This window comes from Diospyros lotus, chromosome 5 (genome assembly GCF_014633365.1).
Source record: "Diospyros lotus cultivar Yz01 chromosome 5, ASM1463336v1, whole genome shotgun sequence".
NCBI classification, from domain to species: domain Eukaryota; kingdom Viridiplantae; phylum Streptophyta; class Magnoliopsida; order Ericales; family Ebenaceae; genus Diospyros; species Diospyros lotus.
The window spans coordinates 13,200,340-13,224,280 of NC_068342.1; the positions used below are offsets into that span (position 1 = coordinate 13,200,340).

The following is a 23,941-nucleotide window of genomic DNA, read 5'->3' on the forward strand; positions in this document are numbered from 1 at the left end:
GACTGATAAATCTTACAAGTCATGCGCTCAGACATAGAAGTCGTTTCTATAAGTTGACTGCGTGTAATCCCAGAAATATGTGGTTCAGCTAAAGGGATTGGCATTACACCTACCACAGATGAATTTTCAAGATGTACAGCTTGTGAAACATAACCATTCAATCCACGACTTCCCCCTCCATATACCAAATTAATTTTTTTTCTCTCTTAATTTTTTACCAAGTTTGCTCGCTGCAAGTGCATAACAAATATCGCTCCCAAGTTGAGAGCCACAAAGTACACATATGGTATTGATTCGATGAACTAACTGGCCTTCCATGTTTGTTCCTTTTGTATGTCCTGAAAAGAAGTTTGGCGATCAAAAGTAGCTATACAACAATTCAACAAGAAATAAATACAAACAAAAATCATGCGTATGTATAAGTAGTTGTGATTGTGGCTCACATCTTCCTCTGGTTTTACGTCCAGAAACGGCTTAAACACTTTCTATGAAGCGGGGATAAGCTTCCCATCCAATTTTCTTATAGATTGGCAAACAGGGTCGTTTTTAGTCAGATTCCCAAGACTATAGCGTTGGTGGTCACTTCTGAACTGGGTCCATAAAGCAAGAAGTTCTCTTTGCACTATTCCACATGGATGCATCTCAAGAGTCAATCGGATATCATCCAAAGACTCCTTACTCAGTCCATCCTTTATGAAACTAATTTTATCTTCTCGATTTATGGACGTAAACCCCACAGATTTGCATCGTGTGTTACAGGTCTATCGAGCACATTTGTAACAACCATTCACTCTTTTCGCTCTTTTTTTCTTCGCAAAACTACTCTTCCCTAAGCCTGAAAAATGCTTAAAACTAGGTGAAGTTTCACCAGCTAATCGAACTTTTGCTTCGATTAGCCAACGAATATCTTCAGGGATGTTATTACGCATCAACAGCCAAAGTCTTTCACACCTAGCAGCATAAATTTTTTTTAAATCATTCTGCGGGAGAGATTGATAGTACTTGTGAATTTTTGAGAGATAAAGATCCATTTTTTTTTTAAATTATACTAAGAAGAAAGTAAAGAACTATAAACTTTACAAAAGGGATGAGAGTACCTGATCGGAGAATAACACAAAGGAGAGAAGATTGAGCTCAAGAGGGGTGACTTACCTCATACAGATATGGAGTCTCTTATAGAGCAATGGTCATCACTATTCTACACTCGAGTCGAGGAATGCCATAATTGCACCATCAGGCTTGGCGTCTCTTTTTTTTTTTTTCAACGCTTGGTGCCTCATTTTTCAACATTTGGCAGTGTGCCTTATCCTTTATAGGGCAGTGTGATTGCACTGCCTAAGAAAAGATGGCTACCACCAGCGTCAATTCTGTCTTCCTCAATTCAAATTTTTTTTTATTATTTTTTTATTGTTTATTTTTTAATTTTTTTTATTCTTATTCTTATTATTATTAGTTTTTTTTTTGATGTTTTTTTTGTTTTTAATAAATGTTTTGTTTTAGGAGCCCAATAAAATCATACATACCACACAAGACAATATTATCGAGTCTAACAAAATTATTTGCACAATGGATACAATGGATCAATTTCAAACACCAATAAATCAAGTACACCTTACCCCCCAACTTAAATTGCGCATTGCCCTCAATCGACAATAAAAGGATAGAAGATAAGCATACCTGGTGGTCTTCAATGCATGAACTCGTATGCAAAAAATTTTATTTAGACTGCACACAGAGAAACACTATTTGAATCAAAGTTAATTAAGTAATGCAGAAAATGAACAACTTATATATATACTTCTTTATTATTATTATTATTTTATTTTATTTTATTTTTTTATTTATTTTTTTATTTTATTTTTTTTTAGATCTATAAACATCCATTTAACCTAAATGGAAAGGTGGTCTTTTAACGTCAGATTCCCAGACGACATGAAACTTCCTTTATTCATCAGATGATGGTGGATCATCCAAATCCATAACTCCTTCATTCTCCTCAACACTACCTTGGTATGGTTTCAACCTATGACCATTGACTGTTAGAAGCTGTCCTGACTCCAGATTTTCTATCTCAAATGCCCCATATCCTGAGATGGACTTGATTACAAAAGGGCCGACCCATCGAGACTTCAATTTTCCTGGGAATAGATGCAATCGAGAATCATACAAGAGTACCCGTTGCCCTACCTGAAAGCTTTTTCGAATGATGTGCCTATCATGTAACTCTTTCATGCGAACCTTGGCCAATCGTGCATTTTCAAATGCTTCATTCTGAATTTCCTCAAGTTCATTCAATTGGAGCTTCCTGGATAAGCCTGCTTCAGTTAGACTCTTGTTGATCTTATGAATTGCCCAATATGCTTTATGCTCAATTTCCACCGGCAGATGACAAGATTTACCGTATACTAGCCTATAGGGAGACATTCTCAAAATTGTTTTGTAAGCTGTCCTGTACGCCCAAAGAGCGTCTACTAGTCTTAAGGATCAATCCTTACGATTAGCAGCAACAGTCTTTTCCAATATGCGCTTAATCTCCCTATTGGCTAGCTCGGCTTGACCATTGGTTTGGGGATGGTATGGTGTTGCAACCTTATGCAGTACACCATATTTCTTCATTAATCCTGCCACAACTTTATTACAAAAATGGGAACCCCCATCACTGATGATTGCTTGTGGCATCCCAAATCGACTGAATATGTTTTCTTTCAAAAATTTCACGACAGTCCTATGGTCATTTGTTCTGGCCGGGATTGCTTCTACCCATTTGGACACATAGTCAATAGCAAGTAAGATATATTCATGACCAAATGAATTGACAAATGGACCCATAAAATCCATACCCCAACAGTCAAAAACTTCTAACACTTGGATCGGATGTAATGGCATCATGTTTCTCCTTGACAGACTTCCTAACCTTTGACATCGATCGCAATTTGAACAGAACTTGTACACATCCTTGAACAGTGTCGGCCAATAAAATCCACTCTGAAAAATTTTTGCAACTGTTTTCTTGACAGAAAAATGGCCTCCACATGCAAGAGTATGACTGAAATTGATGACACTTTGTTGCTCATGATCGGGTATGCATCTACGGATGATTTGGTCAGGACAATACTTGAAGAGGTAGGGCTCATCCCAAAAGAAGGTTCTGACTTTTCTGAAGAATTTATTCCTATCTTGCTTACTCCAATGGTCTGGGATCAGACCAGTTGCCAGGTAGTTTGCAATGTCAGCATACCAAGGGACAACAGACGATGCACGAATAACATTCACTTCAAACAGTTGCTCATCAGGGAAATTGTCATGAATTGGTTCATCAAATTGTGTGAGATCTTGACTTGGAATCCTTGACAAATGGTCAGTCACCACATTTTCTACTCCCTTCTTGTCTCTGATTTCAATGTTGAACTCTTGCAGGAGTAAGATCCATCGGAGCAGACGGAGTTTTGCATCTTGCTTTGTGAACAAATACTTCAGAGCAGCGTGATCAATAAAAATGATCACTAGTGACCCTACGAGGTAAGATCGGAATTTGTCCAGGGCAAAGACAACTGCTAGTAACTCTTTCTCTGTAGTGGTGTAATTCTTTTGTGCCTCATTAAGAGTTTTGCTAGCATAGTATATCACATGAGGTTTCTTATCCTTCCTCTGCCCTAACACAGCTCCTACTGCGTAATCACTAGCATCACACATAAGTTCAAACGGGAGGGACCAATCAGGGGGCTGAATGATAGGTGCTGAAATGAATGCATCTTTCAATTTATCAAAAGCATTTTGATAGGCAGGACTCCATTCAAACGGAACATCTTGGGATAACAAATGGCACAAGGGCCTTGTTATGGTGCTAAAGGAAGCAATGAATCTCCTATAAAACCCTGCATATCCCAAAAAACTTCTGATGTCTTTCCCATTCCTAGGGATGGGGAGTTTTTGAATTGTTTCAATTTTTGACCTGTCTACCTCCATCCCCCTAGATGAAACGATGTGCCCCAAGACTATGCCATGTTTCACCATGAAGTGACATTTTTCCCAATTGAGTATCAGATTTGTTTCCTCACATCTTGCTAAAACCTTTTTCAGATTCTCCAAACAAGCCTCAAAGTTACTTCCATAAACAGAAAAGTCATCCATAAATACTTCAACAATCTGCTCAACCATTTCACTGAAAATGCTCATCATACACCTTTGAAAGGTGGCTGGAGCATTGCATAACCCAAATGGCATACGCCTGTATGCAAATGTCCCAAATGGACATGTGAAAGTTGTCTTCTCTTGATCTTCTAGTGCAATTTCTATCTGATTGTACCCTGAGTACCCATCTAAGAAACAATAGTAGGCTTGGCCTGCTATTCTCTCCAGAACTTGATCCAAGAAAGGCAAAGGAAAATGATCTTTCCTTGTCACAGAATTGAGCTTTCTATAATCAATGCACATACGCCATCCTGTCTGGATGCGCGTGGGAATCAGTTCATTGTTCTCATTTTTTACAACAGTGACTCCAGACTTTTTGGGTACTACCTGTGTTGGACTTACCCACTTAGAATCAGAGATTGGGTAAATTATTCCAGCATCCAATAGCTTAAGCACTTCTTTTCTGACAACTTCTTTCATGTTGGGATTTAATCTCCTTTGCATTTGCCTAACTAGTTTTGCTCATTCTTCCAAGAATATCTTATGAGTACAGATCAAAGGGCTAATACCTTGCAAATCTGAAATGGTCCATTCTAATGACTTCCTGTGTGCTTTTAGAACTTCTATCAGTTGTTGCTCTTGCTGAGGTGTCAAACTTGAAGAGATCACCACTAGGAATGCTTCCCCTTCTCCTAGAAAGACATACTTCAAATCACTGGGCAATGGCTTTCTCTCAGGCGTGGACTGATGGCTATCAGGAGCCATGAGCTTACTGTCCAAGTTCCTTAATGGCTCTAAACCAAGCTATCCATGTAGGCTTCTCACTTTCTTTGCCTATAACTTCCATTTCTCTTATTTCCTCAAGATCTTGATTTCCTTCTTTGGGTCTTCTCATGAACTCTTCAAAACAGTCATTGGTCAGTGTTTGGATCAAGTCTACCTCCTCCACTTCACTCTCAGTGTCTTGATGTTTGGCTACCCTGAAGATATTCATTTCTACAGGCATGTTACCAAAAGATAGCTTTAACACACCATTCCTACAGTTGATGATGGCATTTGATGTGGCAAGGAATGGTCGACCTAAGATGACTGGCACAGGAGGTTGAGGCCCCTGATGTGGCTGGGTGTCCAAAACGATGAAGTCTACTGGAAAGTAGAACTTATCGATTTGTACCAAAACATCCTCCACAATTCCTCATGGAACTTTGACTGATCGATCAGCCAGCTAAAGGGTCACTCTAGTGGGTTTAAGCTCACCTAATCCCAACTATTGATACACATTGTTTGGCAACAAATTGACACTAGCTCCTAAATCCAAGAGTGCCCGATCAACCTTTTGACTTCCTATGATGCATGTAATGGTTGGACAGCCTGGATCTTTGTATTTGGGAAGAGTTTTCAATTGGAGAATGGAGCTAACTTGTTCAGTCAAGAATGCCTTTTCATGCACATTTGTTTTCCTTTTGACAGTGCACAGATCTTTCAAAAACTTTGCATATGAAGGTGTTTGTTTGATTGCATCCAACAGCGGGATGTTGATTCTCACTTGCTTAAACACTTCATATATATCTGCATTTTGTTGCTCTTTTTTCAAATGATTCAACCTTTGTGGAAAAGGTGGTTTGGGCCTGTATTGAATTTCTTTCTCATCTTCTTTTTGTTTTTCATTTTTCTCATTTTTTTTTCATTTTTTTCATTTTTTCCACGGTGGATTCATGATCTTTTGGTTCTTTTTCTTCATCAACATGTTGGTTTATCCTAGGATCAGTTGGTTTCTCAATTATTCTTCCACTTCTTAGGGCAGTCACTGCTTGCACTTGTTCACGAGTGTTGGTTTCACTATTTGAAGCTTCTACCTGGTTGGTTTGCCTAATTGGGTTAGAATTAGTTTGGGATGGAAACCTTCGGGTTCTCTCACACTCAATGTTTGTGTTATCTTGGTCAACTGGCTCCTAATGTCTTCTATGGCTCTGTTTGTTTGGTCTTAATTTTTGACAAGCTAAGTAACCTGATTGTTGATACCTGTTTGACTTTGGATGAACTGGTGCAAGGTATCTTCCAAAGATCTCCTATGAGGAGGTTGGTAAGTATTGGATGAAGAATCTTGATTTTGTTGGAAGGTGTGTTGTTGTGTAGGGAAGGGAGGTTGAGAATGATTTCCAGAATCATTTCTCCAAGAAAAATTGGGGTGATTTCTATTATTGGGATGGTATGAATTGTAGTTCTGATTATTCCCATAATAGGCTCCACTCTGATTTTGATTTTGTCTCCCCTCAAAGTTGTGTGAATGATTGTTATTAGTCTGCCCATACAATACCTCCTTGAAAGCAGGTAGGGTAGGACATTCTTCAGTTGAATGATCTGTTGCATCACACACAGCACACTTTACTTCCACTTGATTAACAGATTGCACCTTTTTGGGTTGCATGTTTTCAACCTTCTTTGTTAAAGCAGTTAATCTTGCATTTAAATCGTCACTCTCACTCAGTTGGTATCTCCCTCTAGGTTGTGGATTTTCTCTTGAATCAAGAGCAGATGTTGGACCAACTTCCTAGTTCCTTGTATTCTCAGCCAATGTGTCAAAGAAGTGGAAAGCTTCTTCTGAAGTCTTCTCATAGAATTTTCATTGCACATTGTAGAAACTAGCATTTTCAATTGGGGAGTGAGTGAATCATGAAAGAAACTGACCACTCTCCATTGCTCAAAAGCATGGTGTGGACAAGTGTGAAGAAGGTCTTTGAACCTTTCCCACACTTGAGCAAAATTCTCACTTGGTTTACAGGCAAAGTTCATGATTTGTCTTTGAAGAGTAGCAGTTCTGTTGGCAGGGAAGTATTTTTTTAAGAAAGTTGTTTGCATTTCTCTCCAAGTTCCTATAGATCTAAGTGGGAGAGTGTTTAACCATATTTTTGCCTTATCTTTCAGTGAGAATGGAAAGAGTTTTAATCTTATGACATCCTCATTTGCTGTATGGTCCATGTAAGTGCAACATACTTCCTCAAATTCTTTCATATGAGTATATGGATTTTCAGAATCCATGCCATGAAAAGTTGGCAACAATTGGATTGTGCCAGGTTTGAAGTTAAACCTATGATGGTTGATGGGAAGAATAATGCATGAGGGGGTTGTCTACCTAGGAGGATGAAGATACTCCCTAAGGGGTCTGATCATACCTTGATCAATGGGATCAGGGTCACCGTGGTCACTACCATGTGCAGACATGTTGTGTGCAAGTGGCATGTTCTCATTGTGTTGAGACATGAGTGATTGATATTCTATAGTTTTACCTAACCTAAGTATCATACATTATGCACAAATAAAAATAAAGTAAAAAGAAACAGAGTTACCGAATTTATCAGGAGATGCCTCTTCTTATATATTTTTTTTCTTTTTGTTTTTGCCTCAATCTCCCCGGCAACGGCGCCAAAATTTGGCTGCACTCCCACCCTGCAATTAAAACACAAAACAAAACACAATAAAAATTTTATATTTTTTTCTTTATTTAGGTGAGGTTTATACTCGTCAGTGTACGAGTGTAATTGTAGTCCAAACTTAAATTTATATTTTCTAAATGAGTCCAGGTCGTCCACTGAGAGATTTATTTATGACAAAATAAAAAGAATGTCACACAAGCACACACGCATTTGGACAAATTGGCAACAAGGTTTTTTATGATTTTTTAAACAACAGATACTAGGAAATAAATTAAGGCAGTAATTGAAATAAATACTTTAAGTGAGAGTATAAAATTGGATAGTACTTGAGTTAAGACAATTTCAGTGCCAACCTGTTGATTCCCAAATTTTAGCATAAATGATTAGCAACATTAATTTAATTTCAGATATGAGGGTTTGTTATTAAATGCAATTAGAGATGATGATAGTTCTAGGTTAAGCAATCCCCATACATGATATGCAGGATTCTAATTTAAGCAACCACCATAAATCCAATTGCAATTAATACACAAAACAACTAAATTAATCATCCGAGTTTGGGTATGATAGCGTTTCTAGTTCTAGTAACTCTCATACATGGCATGAAAGCTCTAAGTTAGGCTTACGCTCCAATCCAAACCTAGTGATTTTTCAATAATTAAGATACACTCACACTGAAATTTAAATTAATGTTACTTATTTAAAGCGCAGCTTTCTTTGGGAATCATTAGCGTTGGACACTGTCATTGCCTTAACCCAAGATTAGATTTAGCTACTCATTTCCATTTAAAAGTTAATTGACATGAATTTAAACGACGTAATTTAAATAACAGAATTTAAATGACCAGAAATTTAAAGGCATAAACTAACCGGCCATTTAGGCGGTGGATAATTAAATGACAAGAATTAAAATTGCAGAAATTTAAAGGCATAAACTAACCGTCCATTTAGGCGGTGAATAATTAAATGGCAAGAATTAAAATTGCAGAAATTTAAAGGCACAAATTAACCGGCCATTTAGGCGGTGAATAATAAAATAAATGACATAAGAATTTAAAAGAAGAAAGGAATGAAGTAAGATCACAAGAGAGAATACTAAAGAAAAGGGGAAAGAACAAGAACAATTCTCAAAGAGAGAATTATAAGGAAACAACTAAACTTTGATTCAAGAATAATAATCACACTTACAAATGCAATCAAGTGAACTATTTATAGGCCACAAGATGCAATACAAACCACACAATTTCAATTATTCAATTAGACATAATTATATCTAATGGACACTCACACACTTAAAGTTAAATGGATTTTAGCTATAATACACACCTAATATTAAATGGATTTTAGCTAAAATACATATCTAATAAAGCACTCATAAAGTTAAATGGATTTTAGCTATAATATCCACCTAATAGTTAAATGGATTTTAGCTAAAAAACACATCTAATAAAGCTCTCACATAAAAAATAAAAATAGATTTCTATAAATTAATTTTTTAATCTTCATTAGGATTAAAAATAATCCTTGGGCTTTCTCCAAATAATATCTTCCATGGGTTGCTCAAATTGGGCCTTAATTCTTCATGGGCTTGAATTCTTCATGGACTTTAATTTTTCATGGGCTTGATTTTTTCATGGGTTTAATTTCTTCATGGACTTGAATTCTTCATGGACTTTAAGTCTTCATGGGCTTGAATTCTTCATGCCTAAAAAATAATTTAATGTTATTAATAAATTATATATTATATATATGTATTACACATGGCACATATATATATTATATTATATTATATATATATTACATGCATGCATATAATAATGTATATGTATTATATATAATTTTATATATTATTATTATTTACTTTAGAACTTCATTTCATTCATCTTTCAATTTAAAGTTGCATATAACCATAAAATATATATTAATATCTAATTTAAGCCATTTTTAAGATCAAAAGAAGGGTATAATTATAACAAAATTTTTACAACAAAATTAACCACTAATCATGAGGGTGATGGTCACCCCCGTTAAAGGGGGTGAACAAAATCGCTCTCCAAATCTCCATCTTCACGCCACTATATAATATATATAAATAATATAATATATAATATGTATATATAATATAATATATAATATATGATTATATCATATATATTATATCATATATAATATATGATATAATAAAATATAATATTTAATATACTATTAATCATATTACATTAATTATTTATAATACTTATTTTTTATTTTTATTATAATATTAATTTAAAATATTAATTTTAAAATTAATTTTACAATATCTTTTTTTTTTTTTTATGCCCGAATCTTCGATATATTATCCTTTGTTGGGTTCTTACAAAAAGAGATTAAAATGATGTAAAATCCATATAAACACACATTTTTTGTAAGAAAAATAGTACTAAGTTAAGATGAAAAATAGATAAAAATATACATACAATTAAACCCTATCAATAACTATGACTTTGAATGAGATGGACACTCTAACACCTCACCTACTCAAGGTGTTCTTACGTCTTTTGGAACTTATTTTTTTTTTTCCAAATTACATCATTCTTGAAATTCCCTTAGACATATCTAGTGCTCGGCGAAATTGTAACATCCCGCTCGAGCGATAGGAAGAACCGGAACAACTTACCCTGATGGGCCTACACGAACTTCCTAGGGGGGTCACCCATCCCTGGATTGCCCCAGGTCAAGCACGCTTAACTTGGGAGTTCTTTGCCAACATTCAGCCCAAAAGGTATCCAGCTGGTGTTGTTTCCTTTCTTACACTATCCTCGATATATACTAACTTCTCTGGGCCCTCAGGGTATTACAGAAATAATTCATACACTAGATATAAATAAAATCTTATAAAGTGGAAGCTGAAATTGAACCTGATCATAACATTTCTTACATAGATAACTGAACATGGCACTTATTACAAAGTTGATACAAAAGCTTTTAAAGATAATTTAAAATGTACATAATATTTAAAATATTCATGCTACAACATAACATGATACACTTGCTCATTCCTCGACCACTCGCGTCGTTACACATCTTCGACTTCCGTACCATCACTACAAATCCCGAATGGAACGTTGAATATTCCAAGGACAAAACCCGAATTAGATGATGAACCATCTAAGTAAGGGTACAAGATGTTTTAATATGTGTGTATGCAATGTCTTACCATCTAAGTCAGGGTGTATGAGGGCACATTGGGTACAGTAGCAGTGCTAGTTCGTATTCCCTACGACCATGATGCATGTGATCAATGATATCAATGTGTACATATGTATTTCATAGCATGTCATGTGTGCAGTCTACGTGATGGATACATATCAGAGCATGTCAATATGATGAAGGCATTCCTGAAGATTGGGTGTAAACATAAATATTTATAACCGTACTAATCTTGTAACAGTACACATACGTTTCACAATTAAGCTGTCTCGATAAGCGTGACGACCTTAATAAACGTGTCGAGCGAGCTATTTCCCAATCCTCGTGCCCCAAGGCTCCTAAAACATTAAATTTATTCCAAAATATCAATTTCCCATTTTCTCGTAATTTCTACAATTTCTCCTTATTTTCTAAGTTTTATTTTTCTCAAAATTTCATAATAAATATCTAAACCTTCATTTAACCCAATTTTCCTTCACTAATATTCTTAAAATAACATTTCCAGCCTTCTGAAATTTTCTTGAAATTTTTCAGATTAAATTCCTATTTTTTCCTTATTTCCATAATAACAAAATTACTTAAATAAATAATTAATTTAGCATTTTCCAGAAAATTTTTCACAAAATAACTCAAATTTTTTCAAAATTTTTGCAAAACTTTTCCTATTTTCTGTTATTTTTCTTCTTTTCTTTTTTTTTTTTATTTTCATACCTGGTGGGCGCGTGTTGCCCACGCGCCGCTTCCTCATGCACTGGCGCATGCGGCCACACACTCGACCCCTCCTGGGTCGTCTTCTCCGGTGACCATTGGTCGAGCCTCCAAGCTTCAAAAGAAGCTTCCCTTCCCCTTATTTTCCACTCCCCGAACTCGAATATGGCCTTAGAAATAAAAAAAAAAAAGAAAAGAACTAAAAGTACATCGATTTACTTGATGAAGTCTCGGCTCCAGTGAAGCTGCAATTTTTCGGCGAGGCTCGATTCTCCTTCTCATCTGCTCCGGTTGCCACCAAACGCCCTAGAAATATTACCCATGATGCAAGGACCAAAACCCCACTCACAAATCTCTCAAACTCTGCCCCAAACGCCCAATCTATGAAGTAAAAGTTTCAGATGAATAGCTTCGCTTGAATTCGGCTATTTATAGCCCAAACTCGACGTGACTTGTCCCATAAAGGGCGCCACGCATCCTAGAAGCCATCCCGATGGCCATTTCGCCTTAAATACCCCCTATCTCTGATACCTTGTTGCAGGCGGGACCAGAGCATGGCCGCGTGCCTGCTTCAATTTTTTTTAATATACATATATACATACATATACATATACACATATACCTATATACATACATATACGGGTAGTATTATTTGTAAGAAAAGCCCAATTTAATGCATAATATCTATATAATTTATGGTATTTTAACTATGATTAAACTATATACTTTTTACAATATAAATAAATAAATAAATTTATAATATAAATATACCTTACCCTATTAAATTTACCGATAAACACTAAAATTCTACTAATTTCTCTAGGGTCTTAAAATATCAAAATTACGATTATTATTTACAATGTCTTAGGGTATTACATTCTCCATTCCTTACAAAAATTTCGTCCTCAAAATTTGATCATTTTTCGCTCATTCTGACTATAGGAATCTCAAATAGGTATGGAAAATTAATCTTCATGTCTTCTTCCCATTCCCAAGTTATCTCTTTACTCACCGGGTTTCTCCACAGAACTTGCACAAGGGGAATTAACTTGTTTCTCAGAACTTGATCCCTACGATCCAAAATTTTAACCTGTTTCTCAACGTACGAAAGATTTTCTTGAACCTTGACAGTCTCGGTTGGCATTACTTGAGAGGGATCTGGCTCATGCTTACGGAGTTGCAATATATGAAATACATCGTGAAGGTTTGATAGGGCCAGGAGTAGAACGAGTCGATAAGCGACTGATTCAATTCTTTCCACTATATCATATGGACCTATATACCTGGAACTTAACTTGCTCTTTTTTTTATTGCTTCGAGTTACCATTCTTAGTGGCGATATATTTAGATACACTTTGTCACCAACTTGGAACTCTAAATTCCTTCTTCTAGTATCTGCGTAGGATTTTTGACGATCCTGAGCTTCCTTGATTCTTTCCCGAATGATCTTTATCTTCTATGACGTTTCCTGAACTATCTCGAGTCCCAAGATTTGACGTTCACCTACCTCAGTTCAGCATATCGGGGACCTACATTTTCGTCTGTATAAAGCTTCATATGGAGCCATTCCAATGCTGCTGTGATAGCTGTTATTATAAGCGAACTCTACCAATGGTAAATGTTCCTCCCAGCTTCCTGGGAAGTCAATAGCATAGGCTCGCAGCATATCTTCTAAGGTTTGAATGATACTTTCTGATTGACCATCAGTATGGGGATGATAGGCTGTACTTAGCCTAAGCCGAGTACCTAAACACTTTTGCAAGCTTCCCCAAAACCTAGAAGTGAACCTTGGGTTGCGGTCTGACACAATACTTATATGCACTCCATGCAATCGGACAATCTCGTTAAGATATGGCTAAGCTAACTTGCTGATTGGTTGGCCTACTTTCATAGCCAGAAAATGAGCAGATTTAGATAATCTGTTGTATTTGATCCATTAATTCTAGTTGCAGTGTGAGACTAGTTGCGTAGGCAAAGTTACCTCAGGATACTACTCCTACTGTCATCAAACTAAAAGCCTCAACTAGCTTCCACTCAGATACCATTATTCCAGCCACATAAGTGGTTTCTTTCCTGCTTAAGGCATCAGCCATAACGTTAGCTTTACCTGGATGGTATTGGATAGTGAAGTTATAATCTTTTAACAGCTCCATCCATCTCCGTTGCCTCATGTTCAATTCTTTCTGTGAGAATATGTATTGTAGGCTTTTGTGATCAGTAAAAATTTTGAACTTCTCACCATATAAATAATATCTCCAAATCTTTAAGGCGAACACCACCGCGGCCAGCTCCAAATCATGGGTCGGGTAATTTTGGTCGTCGTTCTTAAGTTGTCGGGACCCATAGGCAATGACCTTACCGTGCTGCATCAGCACACATCCCAAACTGTTTCTTGAGGCGTCGGTGTACACTATAAATCCTCCTGATCCGTTTGGCATAGCCATACTAGAGCGGTTGTGAGTTTATTTTTAAGCGTTTGAAAACTTTCTTCGCACCGCTCGTTCCAATCGAACTTCACCCCCTTCTAGGTTAACCTGGTGAAGGGCGTTGCGATCCTGGAAAATCCTTCCACGAATTTTTTATAATACCCAGCTAATCCCAAGAAACTCTTAACTTCTGTAACAGACTGAGGTTGCTTCCAATTCTTCACAGAAGCTATCTTTAACGGATTGACCGATATTCCTTCGGCCGATATAACATGACCTAAAAATGCCACTTGGTATAACCAAAATTCACATTTCGAGAATTTGGCATACAGCTTATGTTTTTGCAACGTTTGTAATACCACCCTTAAATGTGACTCGTGCTCCTCTTTCGAGGAAGAGTATATCAGTATGTCGTCTATAAACACGATCACGAACTTGTTCGAAAATGATTTGAAAACTCAGTTAATGGTATCCATAAAAGCTGTTGGGGCATTGGTTAGCCCGAACGGCATCACCATAAATTCGTAGTGCCCATATCGAGAACGAAAAGCTGTCTTAGGCACATCATCTGCCTTGATCCTCAATTGGTAGTACCCTAATCTTAGATCAATTTTCGAGAAGACTTTAGCTCCTTGTAATTGGTCAAACAGCTTTTCTATTCTGGAGAGTGGGTACTTATTCTTAACAGTTATCTTGTTCAGCTGCCGATAATCTATACACATCCTCAAACTCCCATCCTTTTTCTTAATAAAAAGCACTGGCGCACCCCATGGCGACATGCTTGGTCTGATGAACCCCTTTCCCTAATAGCTCTTGAAATTGGGCCTTTAATTCTCTTAATTCTGCGGGGGCCATTTTATATGGAAACCGAACTTAACCCCGGTACAATTTCTATTTAAAACTCGATCTCTCTTTGGGGTGGAAACAGCTCTTGAAGTTGGGACTTCTTTTCTTTTCTTTTCTTTTCTTTTCTTTCTTTATTTTTTATTTTCATACCTGGCGGGTGCGTGCGGCCCATGCGCCACTTCCTCAAGCACTGGTGTGTGCGGCCACGTGCCCGACCCCTCCTGGGTCGTCTTCTCCGGCGGCCATTTCGCCATCGACGACTGTGCCGAGCCTCCGAGGATCAAAAGAAGCTTCACTTCCCCTTATTTCCAACCCCCCCAACCCGAATATGGCCTTAGAAATAAAAAAAAAAAAAAAACAACTAAAAGTACCTTGATTTGCTTGATGAAACGTTGGCTCCGACGAAGTCACGATTTTTCGGCGAGGCTTGATTCTCCTTCTCCTCTGCTCCGTTGGCCACCAAATGCTCCAAAAATCTAGCCCACGACGCAAGGACCAAAACCCCACTCACAAATCTCTCAAACGCTGCCCCAAACGCCCAATCTATGAACTAAAAGTTTCGGATGAATAGCCTCGCTCGAACTCGACTATTTATAGCCCAAACTCGACGTGACTTGTCCCATCAAGGGCGCCACGCGTCCTAGAAGCCATCCCGATGGCCATTTCACCCTAAATGCCCCCTCTCTCTGATACCTTGTTGCAGGCGCGGCCAAAGCATGGCCGCGCGCCTACTCTGATTTTTTTTTTTTCTAATTTTTCTTTTAATATACATATATACATATATATACATATATATACGGGCAGTATTATTTGCAAGAAAAGCCCAATTTAATACATAATATCTATATAATTTATGATATTTTAACTATGATTAAACCATACAATTTAACTATGATTAAAAATGCATAATATAATTTCTGATATTTTAACTATGATTAAACTATATACCTTTTACAATATAAATGAATAAATTTATTTACAATATAAATATACCTTACCCTATTAAATTTACCGATAAACACTAAATTCTACTAATTTCTCTAGGGTCTTAAAATATCAAAATTACAATTATTATTTATGATATCTTAGGGTATTACAGACATTATGTGCCAAACAGTCTCTAACTTGTCGGTGAGGTGTAGTCATAACAAAAGATAATACAATCCATTTTCCAGCACTTGGGGTTCAACCGGATGCTGTAATACCCCATATCTGCTTGAGGTCGTCATGTAATTTGGATGAGTTTAAAATACCAAAAAATGGTTTGATAAAAAAATAAATTGTCGAATTAGCTGCAGGGAATGTCTCAAGACTGAGATTTCAAAGGAAAATATCAGTATCTAACTTGTCAGTGGGCGGTTTTCGGCCAAATCGGAGGGCTTCCGGTGGTTTTTTCCGACCAAACTGGGTACCATTGGGATCAACTAAGGGAGAGGAGTATCCTGGTGTCGTCGCTTCAATTTTCCGGTGTGCCGTTACCGGAGAAGATGACCGGAAGTATTTTTTTTATTTTTTAAATGCTGAAAATATAGAAAATTTGAGAAAAAATAGAATTAAAGGAAATAAAATTATGGAAAAATATCCATAAATTCAAGGAAAATGAATAGTTTATTTTGATGAATTTTTATCCTGAACATTTCTTGAGGAGATAATTATTTTGGATTTTGGAAGGGAAAGGTAAATGGAAAATAAATATGAGGGAATTTTATAAAATTCTTAAAAAATTCCATAAGGATAAGGAATTTATTTTATGAGTTATGGTGATTTTTATTGAAGTATATTTGAAGGAAATCAATGAGAAATAAATTTTCTCAAGGAAAAGTAATTATGAAAATTTGAGAAAATAGGAGAAAAATCTGGAAAATTTCCAGAAACTTCCATAGGCTTGTAAATATTTTTTTATGAATTGTTGTGGAGAAAAATTTAGAAAAAATGCTTGAAGAGGTATTTACTTGAAATTATCGAGAGAAAAATAGGAAGAAATTAAAGAAAAATAATGAAAAAATTGGGAAAATCGATATTGTTTTCCCTTTGAATGCATACGATGTTTAGGGTATCATTAAGGCTCAAGGTTGAGTTATAATACGCCTGGCACGAGAATCGAGGCAGTACACAAGGATCGAGGCAATCCGAATACATTCAAGGTGAGTGGTTCTATCGAAAAACTCGTTTGTGGCATATGAATGGTTTACTGTGAGTGTACATTTCCATGGCTAAGGTTATTGATGGTTTTCCAAATGATTATTTACACATGTATTAAATTTCGTATGGTAAATTGCACACATTGAGATGTTGATTTTATGCATGTTATGATTTTTCAGCATTGGCATGTTGTGTTGTCCATGTGGGACGTGGGTTGTAATCCTATGACGTGGCCCTCGAGTGACAGCACTCGGGATGCGTGCCGAGGATTATTGCTATGTGACCTACTTGGGACGGGGCTGAGACGGACTTCACCCTACGGTACCTAAGTGGGGGGGCTGAGAGTGGACACCACCTTAGATGTTGGCTCAAGTGGTGGGGCTGAGAGTGGACACCACCACAGGTTCCTTTGAGCGATAGCATTAATACCGAGGTGTCGTTGATTCCGAGCATAGTACTGATGTGATACTCTTGAGGCTAGGATTACGTTGGGTTTTGGAATGCATTTTGAGTGGGAACGTAATGTCTAACAATGACAATGGGGTGGTTCCCGAGTTCATATGTCGAGGTTGTCCCTTTTAAGCAGGATTGTGGTTGCCAATGGGTCGATGTGGTCGTGTCACCTTAGAGAGATTGCATTTTCCCCAATTAGGGCTAAGTGCTATGTGGGATTCTCTTAGGTTGGGTCATGTCAGGATTTGTCGGTTTTATATATGATTTTGTATATCTGTATGAAAATATTTTTGAACTCTCACTAGATGATTCAGCATCTAATTTGGACTATGTTTTTTGGAATATTCAAATGTTCCAGGTGAAAGGAATGGCGCCACGGGAAAGAATGTCATCAAGATGTAGCTGCTATGTTTAGTTTTCGTAGGTTTTTGTTTATGATTACGATGTTCAGAGGTTATGTAATATTTTGATATTTTCATGTGAAACATCGATTTGGTTATTGTAAAAGGAATTATCAGTTATATATCATTGAGGTTTTGATCTTGCTTTCACTCATGTGATTGATAATACCTGTCTTAGTCTATTAATTATTAAATTTTGATATGCTGAAAAGGTACGATCAGGATTGTCGGGAAATGACTATGATGAAGGTATGTATGTCGAGAGGCTTATGTTGTGTATATGATCTTAAAAAAAAAAAAAAAAAAATTCTGAAATCTCGAGATAATGAACGTTCTGGGAAAATGGGGCATTATAGTTGGTATTAGAGCAAACTAGCAAAAACCCCGATTGGAGACTCAGGGGTACTAGTAGAAATTGAGAATGACTAAGATAGTAATGGTTTGTCTGATGTGACATAATCTAGCTATCAAGATAAGTTTGTAAATAGGTGATATGAATCATTGAGATTCGAGTATTAGAATGATTTGGTATTTACCATGGATCCTAAGGAAATGAGAAACCTAGGATGGTTCAGTTAGTGTTATTGAAAATAGAGTCTAAGGATTCTAATAATTAAGGTTACCTCTAAGAAAGTGTCAGTGTTTTCCTTTTTCAGATGGTGAAGACTCAAAGAATCACGAACCTCAAAGAACGAAATGATGAAAGTGGTAGTAGCAGTCATCGAGGTCTCTCTGTGAGTCACACCACGAGTAGTCGCCATAGTCACTCTACGAATTCCGCTACGAGTAATCACCGTAGTCGTTCGACGAATCGCGCCACGAGCGGTAGAAGACAAGAAGAGCAATTAGGTCCTAGTGAGAGTAGACTTGATCGAATGGAGCAGATCTTAGAGGGCGTGCTGACACATGTATCGAGGAACGAGCAGCCAAGGCGCACCCCCATATGCTGGATCAGTATCGTCAGCAAAGACCCCCGGTGTTTAGAGGAAAAACGGGAGATGACCCTAGTGCAGCTGAGTACTGGATGGAGCAAACCAAGAAGCTACTCCAGCATTTGCAATGTGGTGATGAGGAGAAGGTCAACTGTGCCACATTCATGCTAGAAGAAGAAGTTGGAAGATGGTGGCAATCAACTAAGCGGGCACTGCAAAGGACACCCAGGCAAGCAGCGTAAGATCCAAGATCGAGACAAGCTCAACCGATAACCTGGGAAGCATTCAAAGAAGTTTTCAATGCTAAGTACTTTCCCCAAAGCTGTAAGGAAGAGAAGACTTGGGAATTCATGAAGTTGAGGCAGACTGATGAGATGTCAGTAACTCAATATGATGTCAAGTTTACCCAACTAATTAGATTCCTGCCTATGTATGAAGCCGATGAGTGGCAGAAGACACAAAAATTTGTGGGTGGATTAAAGGTGGGTCTACAACAAGCTCTTAGCTCATGTACCATTAGCACTTACAACGAGGCGCTGGACAGGGCTCTGACCACCGAGATGAACCTATTGCGTGCAGGACTGATAAGATCTGATGAAAAGAAAAGAGATTCGAAAGGCACGGAGCATAAGTCAGGTGGGAAAAATTTCAAAGATAGCAAACTGTGTCCTCGATGCAATAAAGAACACCCAGGAAGAAATTGTTCTCAAGGGTACATTACGTGTTTTTCATGCGGCGGAAAATGACATAAGGAGAAGGATTTCCCTAAGAATAAAGAGGCACCTCCGACTGGGAATCGAATGGGGATCACATGCTACTCATGCAATCAACCCGGTCACTACGCTAGTGAATGTCCGAAAAGACAAAAGATGGATCAACCCAGGAAGGTAAACATGACGCCAGGACCTCGTATCGGACGAGTCTATTGCCTAGCAAAAGAGAACGAAGAGGTCTACCCTGGCTTGGCAAGAGATAACGAAGAGACCCATTCGATAATGACCAAAGGTATGTCAATTTAATTCAGATTGATTTTTTCATGATCATAGCATATGCATTAGCTTGGAAGTAAACTCGGAAATTAGGTCTAGGGATAAGGTTAAGGTTTAAGGTTTAGGACACCGAAATTCAGGACGATAAGAGCATGCGAATCTTGTTAATGAGAAATTTTGATTATATGAATCAAGTGTTGCCTACCAAACATTGATTATAACCATGCTACCTGAAAGGGTTAAGCCTGATATAGGGCGTTGATTAGAGAATCAAATGATTAAGTGGGTGATGTAGAACGTTATTTTAAGGATCAGCTAGAAAGATATTTTGATGGATTGATTTAGGATCTCTTGAAGATGCAAATAGAAATGATTACGGCAAGAAAATTGTGGTAATATCAAGTGATATAGATCATTTTAGGGAGATGTGTAACTACCTGTAAATGAACTGCAATGGGAAATTTTGTGAGAAACATGTCGTACCTAATAAATAATGGGCGTTTAATAAAAGCTAATTGGGATAATTGATATTTGATTGAGGTATTTAGGACATTTCAATTGAAAGTTGTATCAATATCAATGATGTAATATGTCAAGTGCAAAATTTCGAGGACGAAATTTCTTTAAGGGGGGGAGAATGTAATACCCCATATCTGCTTGAGGTCGTCATGTAATTTGGATGAGTTTAAATTACCGAAAAATGCTTTGATAATAAAATAAATTGCCGAATTAGCTGCAGGGAATGTCTCGAGACTGAGATTTCAAAGGAAAATAACATGTTGTTACTAAGCCTCCCGAGATAGGATTTTTAGTATCAAAAGAAATTGGATTGGAGTTAATTTTCGATACAGCTTTGGTTTAGGCTGAAATTTGAATTGTCGGTATGGAGCACCTTGGAATTTAGATATTTAAAAGAAATGGTGTATTAGATTATAGTTATTTTTTAATAAAAGATGTTATTGTTAAAAGAATTGTCGGAGGGTTTTTAGTGGTTTTTTTCGACCAAGATAGGTACCATTGGGATTGACTAAGGGAGAGGAGCAGCCTGGTGTCATCGCTTCAATTTTTCGGTGTGCCGTCGCTGGAGAAGATGGCCAGAGGTATTTTTTGTATTTTTTAAATGTTAAAAATATAGAAAATTCGAGAAGAAAGGAAATAAAATTATGAAAAAATGTCCAAAAATTCAAGGAAAATGAATAGTTTATTTTGATGAATTTTTATCTTGAAAATTTCTCGAGGAGATAATTATTTTAGATTTTTGAAAGGAAAGGTAAATGGAAAATAAATATGAGGGATTTTTATAAAATTATGAAAAAATTCCAGAAGGATAAGGAATTTATTTTATGAGTTATGGTGATTTTTCTTGAAGTATATTCGAAGTAAATCAATGAGAAATAAATTTTCTCAAGGAAAAGTAATTATGGAAATTTGAAAAAATAGGAGAAAAATCTGAAAAATTTCCAGAAAATTCCATAGGCTTATAAATATTGTTTTATGAATTTTTTTGGAGAAAAATTTAGAAAAAATGCGTGAAGAGGTATTTACTTGAAATTATCAAGAGAAATAAGAAGAAATTAGAGAAAAATAATGAGAAAATTGGGAAAATAGATATTGATTTCCCTTTGAATGCATACGATGTCTAGGGTATCGTTGAGGCTCAAGGTTGAGTTATAGTACGTCTGGCACGAGAATCGAGGCAGTGCACAAGGATCGAGGCAATCCGAATACATTCAAGGTGAGTGGTTCTATCGAAAAACTCATTTGTGGCATATGAATGGTTTACTGTGAGTGTACATTCCTATGGCTAAGGTTATTGATGGTTTTCCAAATGATTATTTACACATGTATTAAATTTCGTACGGTAAATTGCATACATTGAGATGTTGATTTTATGCATGTTATGATTTTTCGACATTAGCATGTTGTGTTATCCATGTGGGACATGGGTTGTAATCCTGTACACGTGACCCTCGAGTGACAGCACTCTGGATGCGTGCCCAGGATTATTGCTATGTAACCCACTTGGGACGGGGCTGAAACGGACTTCACCCTATAGTACCTAAGTGGCGGGGCTGAGAGTGGACACCATCCCGGATGTTGGCTCAAGTGGTGGGGCTGAGAGTGGACACCACCCCAGGTTCCTTTGAGCGATAGCATTAATATCGAGGTGTCGTTGATTCCGAGCAAAGTGTTGATGTGATACTCTTGAGGCTAGGGTTACGTTGGGTTTTGGAATGCATTTTGAGTGGGAGTGTAATGCCTAACAATGACAATGGGGTGGTTCCCGAGTTCATATGTTGAGGTTGTCCCTTTTAAGCAGGATTGTGGTTGCCAATGGGTCGATGTGGTCGTGTCGCCTTAGAGAGATTGAATTTTCCCCAGTTAGAACTAAGTGCTATGTGGGATTCTCTTAGGCTGGGTCATGTCAGGATTTATCGGTTTTATATATGATTTTGTATATCTGTATGAAAATATTTTTGAACTCTCACTAGATGATTCAACATCTAATTTGGACTATGTCCCTGAAATATTCAAACGTTCCAAGTGAAAGCAGTGGCGCCAAGGGAAAGAATGTCATCGAGATGTAGCTGCTATGTTTAGTTTTCATAGGTTTTTGTCTATGATTATGATATTCAAAGGTTATGTAATATTTTGATATTTTCATGTGAAACATCGATTTGGTTATTGTAAAAGGAATTGTCAGTTATATATCATTGAGGTTTCGATCTTGCTTTCGCTGATGTGATGAAGGTTTGTATGTCGAGAGGCTTATGTTGTGTATATGATCTTAAAAAAAAAATTAAAAAAAAATTCTGAAATCTCAAGGTAATGCACGTTCTGGAAAAACGGGGCGTTACAGATGCCCCCAAGTTGTCCTTCACCAACTTCCACCCCTCCAATGGTTCCATGTTAGTGAGTCGCTCCATCTGACCCAATCGATCCAACTCATCATGACCCAACAAACAACACTCATTGGTAAGATGATGAGTTGATGACTATAGATGATGTATTTGTTGTGTAATTTGAATATTTGTAATGATACTTTATTTAATTAATAACTTTGTGTATTTGGAGTAATTTGAATATTTTGTAGATTACTAGTGTGATTGGAGTTTGGTATTATGGATATTATTTTTTAACAAGTTTTGAATCTGACATTTTTGAGTCATTTTTGGGCTTTTTTGACAAAGCTAGGAATCAAAGACGGAAGGCCCATTTTAGAGACGTAATGGATTTCGAGATTAGACATAGAATCTTGTTTCCATCTCTAAGATTAGAGATGGAACAACATTCTGTCACTAAATTTAGTGATGGAATGTACATTCAGCTCTAAGTTTAGAGACAAAAAACATTACGTCACAAAATATAGCAACGGATGTACATTCTGTTGCTAAATTTATCGACAAAAATTCTTATATCTCTAAACTTATCTTTTTTTGTCTCTAAAAACAAAATGCGATCAATTTTGTCACCGACATCAAAGACGGAAATTTTTCCTTTTGAGATGGAATTCATTAGTGATGGAGCAGAAAATCTCATTAACTAATTAGCAAGGTCGGTTTAAGTGATAGATCAAAATCTGTCGCAATGAAATCTGTCGCTAATTTGTTCATTGCTAAATAATTTGAGACGGAATTAGATGGATTTAGCGATAAATTTTGTCCATTGCTAATCCCTAATTTTTTTTTTTTGTAGTGAAGGGATTGTAACCTTATCAACCACAAAAGCCGAATTGTGCTTGTCAAGCAATTTGTCTACGAAAGATCCTTGAGGAGGTTTATTTCAAGCAAGAAGAAACCATCGTCATTTACTATGACAATAGCTCAGTTATAAAGCTATCAATGAATCATGTTCTACATGGCAGAAGCAAACACATCATTGTCAGATATCACTTTCTGTGAGATCTTACAAAAGATGAAACCATTGATCTTGTCTACTGTAGAAGTGAATATCAAGTTACCGACATTTTTACAAAGGCGCTCAAATTAGTTACATTTCAGATGCTCAGGAAGTTGCTTGGAGTTTGCATGATGGAAAGTCCAATTTAAGGGAGGGTGCTTTGTATTGTCATTAAACTGATGTTACAAATATTAGTTTAACGGAGGGATTATTGAATAAAAGTTAGTATTATTTATTTTGTTCAATAATGTGTGCTTAGTTTGTCCTAGTTTGAAGGAGTTTGTTAATACTTGGTACACATGTTCCAGGTTTTTAGGAATCAGTTTCGCATATTTAAGTTTATTGCTATTTTCTTGTTTTTAGCTGTTGATTGTAGAGCCTATATGAAGG

The 23,941-nt window shown here is 36.8% G+C and overlaps 1 protein-coding gene across 1 annotated transcript in view; it reads left to right on the forward strand.

The window, feature by feature from the left end:
• The window catches only part of LOC127802106 (uncharacterized), a 44,480-nt gene extending 25,072 nt beyond the window's left edge, over nt 1-19,408 (forward strand). Inside the window, exons 3-5 of the mRNA XM_052337796.1 lie at nt 18,387-18,456; nt 18,615-18,891; nt 18,985-19,408. Coding sequence (XP_052193756.1) covers nt 18,387-18,456; nt 18,615-18,891; nt 18,985-19,408 — 771 coding nt within the window. The remainder of the gene's footprint in view (nt 1-18,386; nt 18,457-18,614; nt 18,892-18,984) is intronic.
• The last annotated feature ends 4,533 nt before the right edge of the window (nt 19,409-23,941 follow it).